This window comes from Phlebotomus argentipes, unplaced genomic scaffold, assembly GCF_947086385.1.
Source record: "Phlebotomus argentipes unplaced genomic scaffold, Phlebotomus argentipes genome assembly contig_2, whole genome shotgun sequence".
NCBI lineage: Eukaryota > Metazoa > Arthropoda > Insecta > Diptera > Psychodidae > Phlebotomus > Phlebotomus argentipes.
The window spans coordinates 827,996-845,485 of record NW_026776162.1 but is presented as its reverse complement, the minus strand read 5'-3'; the positions used below and the strand labels follow the sequence as shown (position 1 = coordinate 845,485).

The window sequence follows — 17,490 nt, the reverse complement described above, 5'->3', positions numbered from 1 at the left end:
ATCTGTCAAATCTTGGTCAAATCCCGTTCAAGTGACTGGCTGATTTTTTCCTGGTGGATATCGCACTGATCACGGATACTTCTCTGCCCAGTCGACAGGTAATCAGCTCAGGTAGCTTCTAATGGATGCCCTCAATTATGTTTTTGTGACCAATCCCGTGAGCAAGGGAGTTTGGTCAGGTTTGGATGCGGTGGCTAAAAGTGTGGTTAGTAGACTTCCCCTGCCCGCTTCTGGGACTTCTCTGCGGGACACTCTAACTGTTCTGCTTCTCCTTGAAGGGATTGAAGCCCAAGATCACGCAGATGCAATCGGTGGCCACACAGATGTCGTCCGTGAGTCCTCTGTGGAAGCTGGCCGGCAAGAATCTGTACATAGTGCGATTAGCCGGCCTCAGTGGAGCTTCAGCGGTCGTCCTGGGTGCCTATGGAGCTCACCGGAACTGGGAAGCTTATGACGAGAAGGAGGCCGAAGCCCAGAGGAAAGCCTTCGACACGGCGAATCGCTACCACCTGATGCACACTCTCGCCCTCATGTCCATTCCCATTGTCCGGCGTCCCGTTTTGGTGAGACTCCCTTCCGCCCAAAGCCACGATATACAGACTAATTCCTGCTCTCTTTCAGACTGCATCGCTCTTCCTCACCGGCATGAGTCTCTTCTGCGGCACTCTGTACTATCGTTCCCTGACCGGCAGTCAGCGCCTCAAGAAGTTAGCGCCCATTGGCGGCTCCTGTCTCATCCTGGCCTGGCTCTCCATGATTTTCTAAATCCGTACGCCCCCATCAGGACCCAGTAACAACACTCCAGGCTGATTAAACAAAATGTTTATTCGTGAAATAATGTTTCAAATAGTTTTCTTTTCCTTGGATATTGAAATTTTGATATAATCCATGATTTTTATAATGTAATATTTACGTAGATTTAGATTAGTAAAACGAGATCAAAGCTCGAATTTATTTCTTCAATGTTGTTTTTTTTTTGTGTATTGTTCCCATCCGAGAAAATCAATCAATCGTGGTGGGATTTTCTCAGATGATTCCTTCCTTTCCTTTCCTTAAACACTACATCTTGGGACACAGTAATTCTTCCTCTTCTCATTACACATTATACTTTATATATTCATTAATATTTTGTACAAGGGACATGATTAATTAAAAAAAAAAACATGTGAAAGTAAAGATCGACAAATGGATGCTGAACTTGACTTAAAATCGGAAAAATAGAGGTAAAACATAATCGACTAATTTCTTTCACTCCTACATCTGCATTTCTCTTTATATCTCCATTATTAATTATTACTTAGTATTTTATATAAAATCACAAAATTCTCCCTCACATCATCATTATTTCATCAAAACATTTCCCTTTAGTCACTATTACATCTGCGTGTAAATTGAATTATTCCTCATCACGTTCCTTTTTCTCCTCTCTCCGTTTCACTTATTAGAATTTATTTTGGCTCTTTTACACCTCTGATTTCTCTTCTTCTTCTCTTTCCCTATATGTATAGGTATTATCCTAACATTCGTGTCTTTTCTCTCTCTTTCACTGCATTTTGACTCGGAAATCAATTAAATGGTTATTTAATGCCAAAAATACAGTCAAAAGAAAATTGCACACTTGAATTCTGAGCAATGCAAGGTCATCAATCGTATAGATTTGGGAATTTTCACTCACGCGCTTTTTGTGTCCGAAGGCGAAAACTTATCATAAGTAGAGGATTAACCACAAATGAGAATTGTCGGACTAGAATATTTTCCCTTCCTTTCCGCACTCTCTCTTACTCCCTTTCTCACTCTCTCTCTCTCTCTGTTTAGGACAGATGGAACGACATGCTTCCCTCGCTGGCCGCCGTCCGCAGTTTGCTCCGCATCACATCGCGACTGCTGTAATCCGGCAACTTGAGGTAGTTCACGCACGTCATCACGGACGGCAGGTAGTCATCCGGATTCTGGTTGCTATCCAGCGTCTTTCGCACGATCGTCAGCGCCGGCGTGAGCGCCTTGAAGCCGCCCGTGGGCAGCCGTGGACTGCCCGTGACAAACTGCAGAAACAGTCGCTGCTCTTCGCGTCCGTACGAATTGAGAATCTCATAGAAGTACTGAATTGCCTTCGAATCCTGCGTGAAGCCATGATCCGTGCGGCAGCTCTCTTGCAGCATTCGCACGTCCCACTTCAGCACACCCTGAGCCGCGCCAGAGCCACAGAACACATTCTCCAGCTCCTCCGGATAGAACATCCGCAGGCGGTGCGACGGGAAGACGCTGTCGAATCCTAGGGTGAAAGAGACTCGTTTGTGTCTAATGAACTTGCAATTAACTCTGATGGAACTCACCTTCTCTGAGTGCCTCAAACTGCCTCTGGACACCCTCAACTTGGAACCAGAACGACACGAGAGCGATGTACTGATGGAGATTGTGAATTGTCACGGGAATATCTCGTCCGCCGCGACGAAGTTCGATATTTGCATAGCCTGGCAGCACAAAATCCAGTCCAAGATCAGCAATTGGACAACCATCAAGGTCCAAAATTTCAATCTGTTGGCAAAAGAAAAGCCATTAAATTCAATTTATACAGTGAAACAAAATGAAAAGTCCAATTAAGTGCTTCCACTTCTCCAAATGACTCGTAAAAAAGCTCCTCATTAGAAAAGAAATTGCTCAGAAAACACAATTAAGGCAATGCATTTAATTGCAATGTTTGCCGAGGAGCAAAAAAACACATAAGAGAAAATCAATTTGTTCGGAAAATCCACTCACAATGTGGATTATTATTAGAATGAAAAACATTCTTCGGATTCTGTATCTTAAAATACATACACACACATTCAGTGTGCGGATTGAATGGGATTTCCCGGAATTTTCGCCCCCATTTAACGAGAAAGCTTAATTATCTCACCTTTTCAGTCTTCTCCATGGCATCGAGAGAGGTCGATTGAAGGAGTAAATCTCTCTGTCGGACAATCTCCTGGAGACGCACCAGAGTTGTCTGTACTTCTGGCGCTATTTGAGCCAAATCCTGCAGATTCAGAGCATTCTCCTCACCCAGAAGCCATCGATAGAAGGGAATGGAGAACGGAAGATCCAACTGCAAGTGCAGAGACAACAAATTATTATCCATGCAACAGTACAGAGACACAAATTAAACTCACCATTCTACTGTCCATGACAGCTTTGGCCATAAACTTCCCGAGGAAGCGGAATTTTCCCTTCACGCGGTTGATCTGCTGCTGCTTCGCCGTCTTGCCGAGCGGAATAGGAAACAGTCCGTACGGAGCATTGACGTATGTCACAGCCGGCGAGTGCGGCAATGGCGATCCCATGCGATTCTCCTCGCCAGTTCCACTCTGATGATGGCCATGAGACGAGGGCTCTGTATCGCCCAGCATCTGATCTGACTGCTCAATCAGCATATTCAGACTGCCCTCGCTGCTGATCACCGCCGCCACGCCACTGCTGCTCAACTGTGAAGACTCATCCTCAATCTGATTCAGTCCAGACTTCACAACATCCGCAATGGTTGACGATTGCTGCTTGTAGCTATCACTGCCATTCCACAGGCTCAAATCACAGCGCTGCAACTCTGTCGATACCAGAGCATAGAACTCCAGTGTGGGTCCAAGACCCGTGCCCACTTCGTTCTCATACTGAATCTCCAGCAGGGCTTTCGAGTGGCCAAAGTCCTGAATGATCATCTCCGCCTGCTTCAGAATGTCCTCACGCGCAATGGCGCGCTTTCGACGATCCAGTCGCGGTGTCACACGCTCAGAAGTGTCTCCAGTGTTGAGATCCGGCGTCGTGTCCAGGAGACGCTGAAGAGCACGATCACGATCAAATGACACAGCGTAGAAGAGCAGATGGCGGGTCTCGAAGGGGAACAAATATGGACACACCATGGCGATCTGCTGAAGCCACTGTGGCAAATTGCCCGTCATTATCACAAGGGGATCCTGCAGCTGACGATTCGCCTTGGCCGTGATCTTCGAATGCACAAACTCTGACTGTGGAATGATATTCATATGCACAACGCCACTGTACAAATGTGTCCAGTGACGATTCAGCGCATTCACGATCCGAAGCATGCACAGAGCGTCCAGTGAGGCGTCCTGCACCGTCACCACGTCCGCCGGCAGCGATGTCACGAGGAATGCCGTGAGAGGCGATGAGATCATGGGTACAGTTCCCTCTGTCCAGAATTCCGTCTTCTTCCTGCTCAATTTTGCAGCCGAACTCTTGCCACTCTTCTTCGAACTGCCACTGCTGCCACTCTTGTTGCTGCCCACCGCCGGATCATCCTCCATCGGACGATAGTAGATTGTGTGCTGCTGCACCCAAATACTCGCATTCCCAATTGGCGTCTCTGTATCCGTGTCAGTCTCTGACTGATCATTCACAAGCGGCGAGAACTGCTTCACCGCTTGATACACGGTCATGTTGTAGGGCAGAACGTGTTCGCCGATGAGAAACTGAAGTTTATGCTTAAAGCCACCCTGAGACATCACAACCGCTGCCACATTGTCATCAATGTCCTCCTCAGAATCCTCCTCTGAATCCACACGAATTCCACCATAGCCACGCACCACTAAATACCTCTCGATGGCCTGCACAAGTGCCAGTGGATCAATCTTCACCGTGCCGCCCTTCCATTGGCGCAAATTCGTGCAGTCCGGATGCCTCTGAAGATTGCACTGCAAAGACATTTCACACATTAACACCCAAAACTCTCTGAATGTCTCTCAACAATCCTCAATCTCACCTTTAGCTGATGTGTGTTGAAGAACTTAAGGGCACTTGTGTTTGATCTCCCTCCAACTCCAGCCGGAAAATCGTGCACTTTCACCGGAAATTGCTCCAGTTGTGTGACACAACCATTCAATTTAGCTACGAAAGCACTAAATGACACTGGATTGATTGTGGCAAGTGGACCACAGAATCTACAAAGACAATGAAGAAGAGACATCATTAGAAATCCGCCAAAAGATGCAATTGAAATGATAAGAACTCACCCAGGATCAAGTGGCAAACCAGCAAATACGTGCAGGAATGCTCTCAGTCTATCGTCTCTGGACACAATTCCCTGATCGGCCGCCATGAAATTGAGCATGGCCTTTATCAAACCCGAGTAGTTCACTTCAAATGGCGAAATGTCACTCTCAATGAGGATCCTCTGAAGCTCATGCAGTGCCTCAATGCACTCTCCAGCATTTCCGTTCAGCTTCACAATCACATCTGCAAGATAAGATACAGCCTTTCAGCATTCTGTCAAATCGATGTCACATCCCTAAACTCACCTGAAAGACGCGCCAGCACCATTGAGGCCGAGTGAATGGAGCCAGAAGCCTCCTGTTCGGCGTATCTCTGCACAAATGAGATGGCCTGCTCGCGAATCCACTGCCTGGCCTTCTCACGATTGCCCGCTGCAATCAAGTTGGAGTTTGACGGACTCTTGCTGAGCGTGCTAGAAGAGCTGGAGTCTTTGGTGAAGGATCCATGGCTCGTCTGGCGTCCCCAGCGAGCCGGATTGAGTGACGCCAAAAATGAGGTGGTCTTGGAAGATCCGCCGAATCTTGATCTGGACGACGAGGAGCTCGATGGCGTGTTGCGTCCACTCGATCCAAGAGTTGTGGCCTTGTTGAAGAGCTCCTGCATCACCGATGATTGCGTCACAGCGGCCGGAGCCGAAGTGGATGTTGTGTCATCCTGACGAGACTTCGACGAGCGACTTCCTCCCTGAGGTTTTCGCTTCGGTGGCACTTTCCGCTTGAGTATGTCCGTCATTTTGGACTGCACTCCAGGCGTCTGCGTCTGACTGCGATCCACAATGCCCGAGTCGGTGAGATTGAGCAATTCACTGTGATTCTGCGACACATGCTGAATGGACGTGTTGCTGGCGGAGCTGGAGTCCGTGCTCATGGGAATCGGAGTGCTGCTGTTGTAAATGGACGTGAACAGAAGACTGCCATTGTGCGGAGACACCGCCGATGTGGACATTCCTGAGACTGTGTGACAGTCCAACTGAAGACTGGTCGACATGAGACTTGAAGACGCTGCCCGACCACCACTTGAGCCACTTCCGCTGGACATTGACATGTGATTGCTCGTGCCAGGCAGACTCACTGCCTGTCCCACAGCCGTGCCACTCGTCGATGGCATGGAGATGCTCATCTTCGGCGTGATGATCATCGTCCCACTCAAATTCTTCACATGCTGCGTGTTGTTGGCAATCTTTGACGTCGACGCCTCAAAGTCAAAAGCATTATTGTGAAGTCCACTAGCACTCGCCGGCGCACTCACACTGCCGGGATTTGTTATGAGCTTTGGTGACGGATTGGCGCAGATGGGAATGGTCGGATCGGCCAATTGGTGGATTTGGTGCATGACACCTTCACGGCGAAAGTGTACGCCAAACACCTCGGGGAGCTTCTGCATGAGTATCTCGGCCATCTGAAGGGCGCCCACGACAATCCTCAAGTCATTCGACGCCATCATGCCGGCAATGTGTGACGAGACAATCTGATTCTTCAGCACATCCTTCAGCAAGTCCGCATTCGCGAAAAACACCATCCTGAGAAGAGCGCGCAAGCACTTATATCGCACTGCCGGTCCGGCGGATGAACTGTACACTTCGTACAGCACAGAGAAGAGATTCTTCACAAATTCCGCCGCCAGGCCGCGCTCCTCCTTCAGACACGCTATCCGGGCATCACGATAGGCACTCGGTGGCCTCATGGCGAGATTCATTGTTCCCGTGAAGCCCACCAAATCGCTCGCATTCGTCTGAATATCGTGTGACACGGCCGTCAAGTGTTCATTGCTCGTCTGGTTGATTTTCCTCTGCACCGGCCTCGTGGTGCCAGTGTCCTCGTTGATCTGCTGCATCGAGTGGAAGTCAATTGTGTAGGTCCTGCCGAGGGCACTGAGGCTAATCTCATCATCACTGTTGAGATGAGCCGCCTCAATCATTCGCGAATCGATGGCTGAGTAACTGTGCCACACACCTCGATCATCACGCCATTGCCACTGAATCTGATCCTGATTCCCTCCAGTTGAGCGCTCAAGGAAGATATCCACAGCGAAGATACCATCCGTGGGCAGACGAGGCATCAGTTCTCCAATCAAACACGTAATCTCATACAGTTCAGACGGACTTCTGGCCACGAGTTCCACCTCTCCGGCGGAAATCGGATCGACACTGCCCGTCAGAAGGTAGAGAAGTGTTGAAGCAATGTCATGCTTGAGCAGTGTTATGGCGAGATCTGGACAATTGGCACACATGACACTCAACATCCGCACGACATTTGTAAAGGTGCCCGAATTGAGCACTGGCGGTGTCACCACCAGCAATTGCTGGCAATTCTTCAGCAACTCCATGCTGGCGATCTCTTGCAGCTTCGCCGAATCATGCTGGAAACTATCCACCAATCTGTAAAACACACTGCACACACTCTCCACGCACTTCTTGTCCTGCTGCGCCAGCAAGCGCGCCAGTAACGGCAAGGAATCACTAACAAAGTGAAATTCCTCTGTGTGAAGATTCAGACAGCAATTTGCAGTTATGGCCAGAGCGGCACGTTGAGCATTGATGGAGAAGAAATCGAGATATGTTAGGCACGCCGCCACTCCGCTCGCCTGCAGAATAGACTTGTTGTGTCTCCTCGAGAGAATCTCCAGCGCCGTGAGACTCTGCTCCGCCACATCCATGCACTGAATCACTTGGAGCTTCTCCAGAAACACTGGAATCGCATCCACGACGGTGGCTGAGGATCTGGGCAGCGCCTCCAGCATGTAGGCCAGTGCACGGCAGGCATTGTTCATGATGTCAAAGTTGTGCTCCATCCTGAGCAGTGTGATCAAGGCGGGAACCACTTGCTTGATGGGGAAGCCCGCCAAAGTGTCCTCATTGCCCATCACCAGCATTTGACACATCTCAATGGCCGCCTGCAGCTGTTGGCTCTCATCCTGCGACTGCAAGCCTTGCAGCAATTGCTGCGCCTTCGACGAACTATTCGCCCCCATTGATCGATGGAGTAGATGATGCATCCTCGGACCCAGTGCTCCAAATAAGTGCGGCGGCACTCCGCGGGCCTCCAGCAGGGCCTGAAGACGACCCACCTCGCTGTCGTCACTCTCTGAATCGGGATGCGGTGGCATTTGGCCACTCGTGGCACTCGTATTGGCGGCACTCGATGAACTGGCACTGCTTGTTGTGGGCTGCGTGAGCAAATGCATATTTGTGGTATCTGTCAGTCCACTCCCTGACGCCCCCGAGGCGCTCGATGACGTCGACATGAGACTACTCTTGTGCAACTTCACCGTGGGATTCCCATCCCTCTGTCCACCTTCGCTGGCCATCGCTTGTGACGTAGACGCTCCTGAATGGTTGTCAAAAGCACTCTGTTGCCCACCAGAAACACCCTGGCCGGCCGAATTGTGATGATGATGGTGCGAGTGATGATGGCGCGCGGATGAGCCACTTGTCACCACAGTGGACGATGCCCCAGCACCACCAGCACCTGCTCCACCACTCAAGTACTTCGACGTCGAGGCGCTGCCGATGTTGTTCTGCTGATGTGTTACTCCCGCCGTGCCACGACTATGGGAGCTCACACAGGAACCCGTCGTTGCTGCTTGCGATGAGCCCTTGCCACGAGAACTGCGTTTTAGCAGGCTTGGTGGGTGCCCCTGTAATTACAACCAAAAAATCAATGTTAGAAAACAATGAAAACCACACGGAAATCAAATATGGACAACACATTCTTCTTCCTCTCCTGTTCTTTTTTTTTATCCCTCACAGAGCCCCAGAGTGAATGTAAATTTCCACTCGCTCTCACTCTGTGTGTGTGTCTCTTCTGCTCTAAAGCCTCGGTTTGTGAAAATAGGGGAATTTTTCCTTCTACCCATTGGCAACACACCCTCTCAATACGCCACGATGCAATTGAATTAAGGGGTTGTTGATCGTTATTCTCTCCTCGTCCCACACGCAAACGGTCGTTGACCGATTTCACACACAGTCAGCGTCAATTTCCCACCCCCTCGCAAATCTCATCCGCCGGAGGCTGACATTCATCAATTCCACTGAGATTGACTTTCAAAGAAGCTTTTCCCGGAAAATATTTCAACTTATTTACACTCTGACCTCATAATAAAATCACACGACAACTTCTGTTTTTCCACTCAATTCATTCTCCAAAACATTGCATTCTTCGTAGTTTTTTTTTTGTGTGAAAAATATAAACTTCTACTTTGAAGTTAATTAACTCTAAGTGCAGAAAATATATGGAGACAAAATGCTTTTGTATTCCATGGAAGAAGTTTCTTTGTTCCACTCTTTGTAGAACAGCAAAATAATATTATTCACACTGCGCTTTTACACCTGTGCAAGCTTACGTTGCAATTCGCCCCGTTCAATGTTACTCTCTTCAAATGAGACATGCCACTAACTTTACATCTTTTCAGGTATAATTTTTGTGTCACTTTATCAACTTCCTGGAAGATTCGCTACACATTTTGTGATGAATCATTGATTTTTCAACTGTCTCGCTATCGCAAAATCTCCCATTTTGTCGATAACACAGACACACAGAACCAAGTGAATCATCAGCGAGAGGCAATATTTGGGCCTTACCTGCGACTCGGATTGATGATGCTGGGGCTCCCGACCACTGCTGCCTCGCGCTAAACGTGCCCCCAGGTTCGGGGCTTTGCTGCTGCCACTCGATTCCGGATTTTGCTGTTGCTGATGGTGATCTCGTGTGTCAGACAACTTGAGACGCTTACTAAAGTGTCCACTGCCACCACTCGATCCACCACTCTGTGACACTGTCGATGTCTGCTGATTGTGTGGATCGAACACAACAAAATTGCACACAGAGTCCACAGACGAGAATGAGAACGATGATGACGATGACGAATTACCAGCGGCGTCCTCGTCAACTGTCGTCAGAGTTGCTCCTCCACGTGTCCTCTTCGCGCGTCGCACTTCCTGACTGTCACAACTCTTCGCACCGTTCTCACTAATGGTGGGCAAAATCTCTACACGCCTCTTCTTTCCACCGGACGATGACGACGACTCCTGGGCACTGTCTGGCCAAATGTGATCGAAATTCGTCCTCGATCGCGTCCTATGTGCGATACAATCGCTGGATCTCTTGCTAGACTTCACAATCTCTTCGTCTTGTGAGTAATCTTCACTGCTCTCTCCCCTCACTGACGCCTCACAGCCACGGAGTCTCGAACGTGTTCTGTGCGCTATGCAATCCGGAGAGGGTGGTCTATTGGTCAAGTTGGCACGATGACGTCTCAAGCGGGTATTTCTCTGTTCCTCTGTTGATGAATTATTGGCTATGGGAGGAAGACAGAAGATATGTTAAGTCTCATATTATTGTTATCGCCAAAAGTAAACACACATACGAAATACACATTTTTCCAGCATACAACTAACTCACCAGTATGCCCCTCCGTCACTGCAGAGAGCGATTGATTTCTTACGGAATCGGCCATAGACGACACTTCGGTGTCCACTGTCCATCAAACATGCCCTACGCAAATTGCGGGGTCTTTTGCGCCTTTTACGAACTGTTGAATTCCAATCTGCAAAATGACAAAAATAAACGCAAAGCATTAGTCAGCACTCACTCTCTCCATATATGTTGTTATGCGAAGAGAGGAAGAAAAGGTCATAAGAAATCTCATGCACTTTGACACTCAACATCATCTCCTCTCTCTCTCTCTGTAAAAAATCACAGTGTCGCCTCAAAATATCAAGATTCACAGCACACAACATCAGAAACGGACAGAATTTCATCAGCGTCCATTGAGTGAAATATATATAAATCACAAGTTTAAAATTGGGACCCAACTTTGCTCACTTCACTCACACACTTTTTCGCCCATCTCTCTCTCTCTCTCTCGCTCCCATTCTACATTTCATCGCATTTTTTCCTCTCCCTCATCTTCTGCCCATCATTCTCATTTGGGGAGATTAAAAACTTCATGGCAAGTCCAGACTCTTTTTCATCTTCTCTCTCTCTCAACTCTACATTCTCATTCATTTTCGACCGCGCTTTGTTATTGTTTTTATACATTTTTTCCTCTCTTCTCCATGTCTTTCTCTCCTCAGTTTCACATCTCTTTGCAAAATGAAAATTCATTTTTCCCTTTTCTCACCAATCACCACAAAGTTGAGCGAGAAAAGAAGCGCTCAGTCGGCTGTCTTCTCTCTCAATGTTAGTGACCCACACAAATCACACACGATTACAGTTATCAACAAAAGACAAGAATGCCTCTTTGTGCATCAACTGCCAGGATGCACAATTTCATGGTGTCTTTGTCGTCGTCCAGTCAGCGTCTCTACCTGAAAATTCCATCATCCTGGCCAGAAGCACAACACTTTGCGCAGTTCGATGTCCCCAATTAGAGCAATTAGATCGAGATTTCTCAAATTTCAGCACACACACACACATAATGCGAAAGGCACTGGAGTAGAACAGCCAGAGAATAAGGAACTCCCCTCAGCATTTGGCTTCGCTTTAACCTACCTCAGCCTCTCCTAAAAGTCTCCGGCTCTTGTGTTAGCCATACGATCAATATTTTTCTGCCCTCCAAACACATTCTCACAGCCAACAATGGGAAAAGACCAGCCCTTCGAAATGTTGAGAAATATAGAAACAGAATTTTCCACTTTTCACCATACTAAATTGCTCAGTTACAATTCTCACGGAATATCTCTGTATATTTTCCCTCTGTTCACGGGTGTGTGTGTGTGTGTTGAATGCGGAAAATATTTTTCAAGTCACGAAGGAAGAGAGAAAAAAAGCTTCAATATTTATGTCAGAAAAATTCTTGCCTTTGCCTTCCCAACTTCACAGCCAACCCAACACTCTGCGTTGAATTGATTCGAGAGAGTGCCTTTGGAAACTTCATCTCGCCTCCCAGAAAAACTTATCTCCTCTTCCACCGTCTCTCTCCTCTCCTGGCCATCAAGCGCAGTCCCTTCGCAGCATCGCGTCATGGCAGAAGAATGCCAGGTGTGTCCTTCGAACCCACCCTCAAACACATTCTTCTCATCGTGCCACAATTAGACTATTTCCCACTCAAAATTCAGTAGCAGAAGAATTGATTTTCGCAACAATCACTGGAGAAAGAGTCAGAATTGAGATTTTTCTCTTCACTTGCGTCACACGAGTGGGCGAATCCTTTTTCTTTTCCCCCGACAAAGGAAGACAGCCACCCAAAAGAAGACTGATCTCATTCAGTAATATAGCGTGTGAATCTCTTCAGGGAAATTTCAGTCACAACATTCTCAATGATTTTTCCTTTCCTCCTTCACAATTCCAAAGCCAATTTTCTTTTGCCCTCCACTCTTCCAACACCAATATCTCAACCACCACACAGTTTCACTCTTATAGATTTCTTCGTCTTCTCTTAACAACTCTTGATAGAAATCATCCACAAATCTCACCACATTTCCAACCCCAGAGACTTTTTCTTCTTCTTCTCTCTCTCTCTATCTGTCTGTTTCTCTTTCTCTGCACACACAGTTGAGATATCTAGAGGGAAAATTGTGCCTCATCTTTCACTTTCTCACCCACACACATTTTTTTCTCACACTCTCTTCTAATATCATCATCAACCCAAATTGAAATAATCAACTCGTATGTCTCACACTTTACATATTCTTCTTTTTCACTTCACCCAAATTGTCTCAAGTGCGTTTTCGATTTCAATTAATTAACCATATATTCTCGCTACAATGGCGCTCTCTCAACCATCTGTTCCTGCGCCTATGCCGGAGATACTGGAGATTAGACAGCCCGAAAAGGGGTCCCGAGCACATTCACTCTGCATATTGTTATCTCACCCTCCATTTGAGACTCTCTTAACTTCTCCCCCACCCCGCCAACAGTCCATGCAAGCAACATTCATCCTCCATCAGAGACAGACACAAAAAGATATCAACACTGTTCTTTTTTTCGGTACTCTGCATGGGAGAAAAAGAATCAATTGCTCCGCGTTATCAATTCCTTGTCTACTCCAATGCGAAGACAATGCAGTGTAAATCAGACGTCATATCGCGACAAAGGATTTAACATAAGAGCATTTTCCGGGTGGCAAGAAGGTAAATAAACCACTGAGATTTGCCAAAGTCATGTGAGATTACACTCAACAGCCCAGGAAGTGTTGAAATACACCTCTAAATCGATTCGCTAAAACTGTTTATTCGTCCAATCTTACTTTTTTTGCCGCTGTGCGACGAATTCTGTACACAAAAGTCGATTACGAATGAAACTTTGAGAGCACCTCAAGCACGCGCAATGTCTCTTCAAGTCCAAGAACATGCGTGAACATCTAAAATTTCACCCAAGAGAGCCAGAGTTGATATGAATAACATTTTCGACTTGGTATAGATTTAATAACGTTTGACGAACTGGACAAGAAATTCTACAGAAACAATTGATTTCACATTTCGTGATTGTTCGTTAGAAACTAGATTTGAACAGATGCTGAATTCATGAAGAAGTGATTATTATCTAATCTAACTAATCTGTACAATTTCCACGTCAATTTCCCAAGAATTTAATAGATTCCTAATTTAGTTGAAGTTCTGGAAAATGGAATAGTACAAGTGTGAATATCATTACACAGAATACTTTGTCTAGACAGTGCTAAGAAACCTCCTTTGTCTCCACTTTTCTCTTGCAAAATAATGAGAGGCTTTGAGATCTCTAATTTGTAAGTGATCTAGAATCCCCGTAAATTCACGAAATTACAGGGTAAATCCTTCAAATTCCCTCTCAACTCTGAGGAGACACAAAGAAGTTGTAAGTCTGTTTTTAGGGCTCACACGAGAGTGTGACACTTTCGGGTTCACGCAGTGTGTGAAACACTTTTGCATTGGGCAAAAGGGTCTCTCTCTCGCTCTCCCGACACATGTGTTCCTTCGACAGTCGCGTCACAGTCCCAACACAGTGTGTTTCGCGTATAATTTTGAATGCTGCGTATGGTTGGGAAAATTTCATGTCTGGCAGAGTATCAGACACACCATCAATTGGGGTCAGTAACCCCTTATAACTTACAAAGTAATCTCCTTCGTTACACACTTTGCCAACCACTGTCTCACTCCGCACTTCTTTTCCGCCCTTGCACCTCTCTCACTCTCACTCCCTTCCGCGTGAGGTGAATTCGATGGCGTTTTTGTCCTCACTCTCCCCTTAATTTGTGCAAAAACCCGCCCGTGTCGCCCCACAGAGCATCACGCACAACCTCAAAATCCACTCCTCGCTGGCCAGTTTCCCCGTCAACATCGTCAACATCCCGGATTTGCGGCAACTTTCAACCCTCCTGTTTCCCAAGGACCAGAATCACATTCGTGCCATTGTCTTCCACTCGCCAGTCCAGCAGCCAAGCCTCTCTTGTGACCAGCACACGCTTGTCTGTGTATCGATGGACTTGCTTCAAGGCCTTCTCCACCTCCTTTGGACTCTTCTTCCTCCACTTTACACTCTTCCACGCTCTCCAAGATGGACTTTAGGTCGGCATCGGCAAGTTGAATGACTTGTTTTCAGTTTTTTCTCTTTTTTTCCTTCCACCAACATCGAAATCTCACCATATTTTTCATGGGATACCTTCAGGCAGCAGAATGGCTCAACTAAGAGAAGGTAATGAAGAAGACACCCAAAAACGACCTCTCTACACACAAAACACCTTTCAAGCAAGATCACAAACTTTGCTGGAAATTGGCAAAGGAGCATGAAACTGACAAGGGGTTGTTCTTTCCAACTTCTCATGCTTTCAAGAAACTCCCTTGTCACACACACACACACGCGCGCGCGTTTGCATGCAGGCAAACTATACAAGTTTTCCTTCGACAGGATGAAAGAAGAGAAAACAAAGATCATCTCGAAAAGGGGACTTTTTGTACTTCGTCTTAAACACACTCCTGTAAATCCTGCCATCAGCAGAGATTCTCTCAAACTTCTTCCACTCTGAGATACTTTTCAAGAGAATTGCAAATTCAAATGCGACATTTTCCTAGATGAAAGAAAATGGTGAAATTGGTAAAGTTCACTCAATGTTTTGGTGTATTTCCTCTCTTCCACAGAACCAACTGTTAGACACACTCGAGAGTGGCGAAATAGAGAGAATTTTATCAGTTAATTTTCACACAATTTCCCAACATCACCAATACAACACTTCAAGTATCTTTGGCTTGAACAAAGCTAAGCGATTCTCTACACTTTAGCATGTAATCAAAGACAACAAGCACAGAATGTCTTACGAGAGTCCGTCAGTGTCTTAACAGTCTTCATGTTAGTATAAATTTAAAAAAATAACTCGCTTCGAGGCAGCATTAGAATTTCACAAGATCGGTAAATCGAATGAGGCAAGAGAAGCCAAAGTTCGAATGATTCATGTTCTAGAGAACTTTAGGAAAAAAACGTGGAATTGATCACAACTGGGAATCGTTACAAAATGAGGGCATTTCAGGAATGTGCTAATTTTAGCACACCAAAAACGTCAACAACATCCAAAGATTACACGTCAATTCCCAACTGAGGCCTCTCAATGCCGTTCAATGTGGGTTTTTTGCAATCAGGAAAAGGGTAATAAAATTGGTTGAGATAGGAAAATTGTCACAAATTTTGAGACATCGATAAACTAAAGCCATTTTCCTCGCCGCCCTCCGAATTCTCTTCCACTTCCTGGAAGACAATTTCCACATCGATCAAATTAAATATTTAGTGAAAAGAGAGTGATTTCGGGAGGAAAATTCACCGGCCAGTCAATGAGTCACTAGCCGGAAAGTTCCTGAATAATTTCACACTGTCTGACCCTTGTGAGGATCTCACCTCGGTTCTTGGAAAAACGTTCGACTTTCCGAGAAAAGCAAATGACGAATGTTTTTTCTCTCTCTGTGGCTAAAATGGGGCCTGTGTGGAAAATCGACACATTTCACCACTCACCCGCAGAGAATGCATTCGTCCAGGAGACATCTGTTGCCAGGACTCTCAGGGTGTCTCACCAAATCACACTTCCTTGGAATTTCCAATGCGAAGAAACTATTTTATCATCAGGAAATTTCAGACATTTTTGTCTGCAACGTTCTGATACGCAAAAGCTGTCAAGTCCTCCAAAAACTACCTTCGCAACGCCACCAGCACAACCTACAGACCCAGTTTTCGCAGGAAAATGCCTCACTGACTCAAGATTCTGTGGAAAACCCGAGGAAATTACACACTTTTGAGAAATATTTCAGGGCCATTTCTGGCTAAAAGTCTTCGGCACGACAAACTTCACACTCTCATACTCTTCGGGAAATCTCATATTGCGAGACACTGTTTTTTCACCCACGAAATTGGCAACTTTTCCATCGAAGGCCACCCGTATTTCATCACCAATCAATCATGCTGATACTTACGATATCACCACACGCTTCTTGGGGGACAATTTCCACGGGAAAACCAGGAAAAATGGCACTTTCTGCGGGGTGGAAAAAACGTAACAAAGACAGGGCCCCACTCAACACCGTGAAGTTGGCAGCAAATCCCAACGGGACACCAGAGCGACAGAGGCGCCACCACATTTCCTTCTCCGCTCTCGCTCTCGCACACGCCGCACATGCCGCACGCCGTCTCGCTCGCGCACACCATTGGCGTGCGCTTGTGTGCGTGTGCCAAGGAAAAATAAACACCCTCGAAAGATGGCCCAAAAATTGTCTGCAATTTTCACGGGGAAAATGCGGATGGAGGACACGGTGAATGCGTGCCATTGACGCGGAAATGTCGCGAGCATGTTGGCGGTGGTGATGTTGCAAAATGCCTCATTTACATAACTCAAGGACGGCATACAAATTTTATTTTCTCCACATAATCGCAGAGAATGAAAACAAAATGGCGGTGATGAGAAAAATTTTCAATCACTTTTGGGGCGCTTTTCTCCCCATTCGGCACCGATTTTTCACAGAAATTCTGCACTGACGGAACATGTGGTTCCTCATGTGCCGCTTTTCGTGGCTTTTCCGGTGGAATTTTGGGCGTAAACCACCATTTTGTGGTGATTTCCCATCCACGAGGTCATTTGTGGAAAATTTTCTACAATTTCATCTGGTGCGTCAAAATACATACCGTATGCTATGTTCTTGGCTTTTTCCGTCCACGCAGGCAATTGAGATGAAGTGTTGAGTGTTTGGGATTGTCTCTGCACTTTGTTCACTTTGTCTCTACGCAGCAATTTTCTCACTCTCCGTCACGAAACAACACTCTGAGAAAAATCAATACAGGTCGAGCATTTTTGTCCCAAATCTCGCACCACACGTGAAATTTGTCCTTTCACACACTCCACCGCTACTTCGATGTCCCTGGATTATTCACTTTTCCACTCTGATCGCCCATGCGATCCATTTTTCCTCGCACACTAGCAGCACTGCGACTTCTTTGGCTAGACGATGCGAATGCAGGAAGTTTCAGGTCGACTGACCAAAATCAGCTGGCCAGC

General features: G+C 46.5%; 2 protein-coding genes across 2 annotated transcripts; one reads left to right on the top strand and one right to left on the bottom strand.

Moving 5' to 3' along the window:
* Nucleotides 1-10: 10 nt before the first annotated feature.
* On the top strand, nucleotides 11-1,286 carry LOC132265460 (transmembrane protein 256-like). Its single transcript, XM_059766170.1, has 3 exons — nucleotides 11-205; nucleotides 279-563; nucleotides 622-1,286. Exons 1-3 carry the CDS (start codon nucleotides 122-124, stop codon nucleotides 763-765), a joined length of 513 nt encoding a protein of 170 aa, XP_059622153.1. The 5' UTR covers nucleotides 11-121; the 3' UTR covers nucleotides 766-1,286.
* On the bottom strand, nucleotides 1,255-17,460 carry LOC132265459 (E3 ubiquitin-protein ligase TRIP12). The gene is made up of 10 exons (XM_059766169.1): nucleotides 17,121-17,460; nucleotides 10,443-10,587; nucleotides 9,623-10,338; nucleotides 5,289-8,679; nucleotides 5,004-5,226; nucleotides 4,754-4,931; nucleotides 3,150-4,685; nucleotides 2,897-3,085; nucleotides 2,334-2,535; nucleotides 1,255-2,272 (listed from the first exon to the last, which is right to left on the bottom strand). Exons 2-10 carry the CDS (start codon nucleotides 10,495-10,497, stop codon nucleotides 1,812-1,814), a joined length of 6,951 nt encoding a protein of 2,316 aa, XP_059622152.1. The 5' UTR covers nucleotides 10,498-10,587; nucleotides 17,121-17,460; the 3' UTR covers nucleotides 1,255-1,811.
* Between the last annotated feature and the right edge of the window lie 30 nt (nucleotides 17,461-17,490).

Bases quoted from the DNA above. Each gene is read 5' to 3' on its own strand.
- LOC132265460 (XM_059766170.1), top strand. From the start codon at position 122: ATGGATGCCCTCAATTATGTTTTTGTGACCAATCCCGTGAGCAAGGGA. The intron at 206-278 runs GTTAGTAGACTT...TTCTCCTTGAAG, and splicing joins ATGCGGTGGCTAAAAGTGTG to GGATTGAAGCCCAAGATCAC. The intron at 564-621 runs GTGAGACTCCCT...GCTCTCTTTCAG, and splicing joins TTGTCCGGCGTCCCGTTTTG to ACTGCATCGCTCTTCCTCAC.
- LOC132265459 (XM_059766169.1), bottom strand. From the start codon at position 10,497: ATGGCCGATTCCGTAAGAAATCAATCGCTCTCTGCAGTGACGGAGGGG. The intron at 4,932-5,003 runs GTGAGTTCTTAT...TTGTCTTTGTAG, and splicing joins GGTTTGCCACTTGATCCTGG to ATTCTGTGGTCCACTTGCCA. The intron at 2,536-2,896 runs GTGAGATAATTA...TTTTGCCAACAG, and splicing joins CCATGGAGAAGACTGAAAAG to ATTGAAATTTTGGACCTTGA.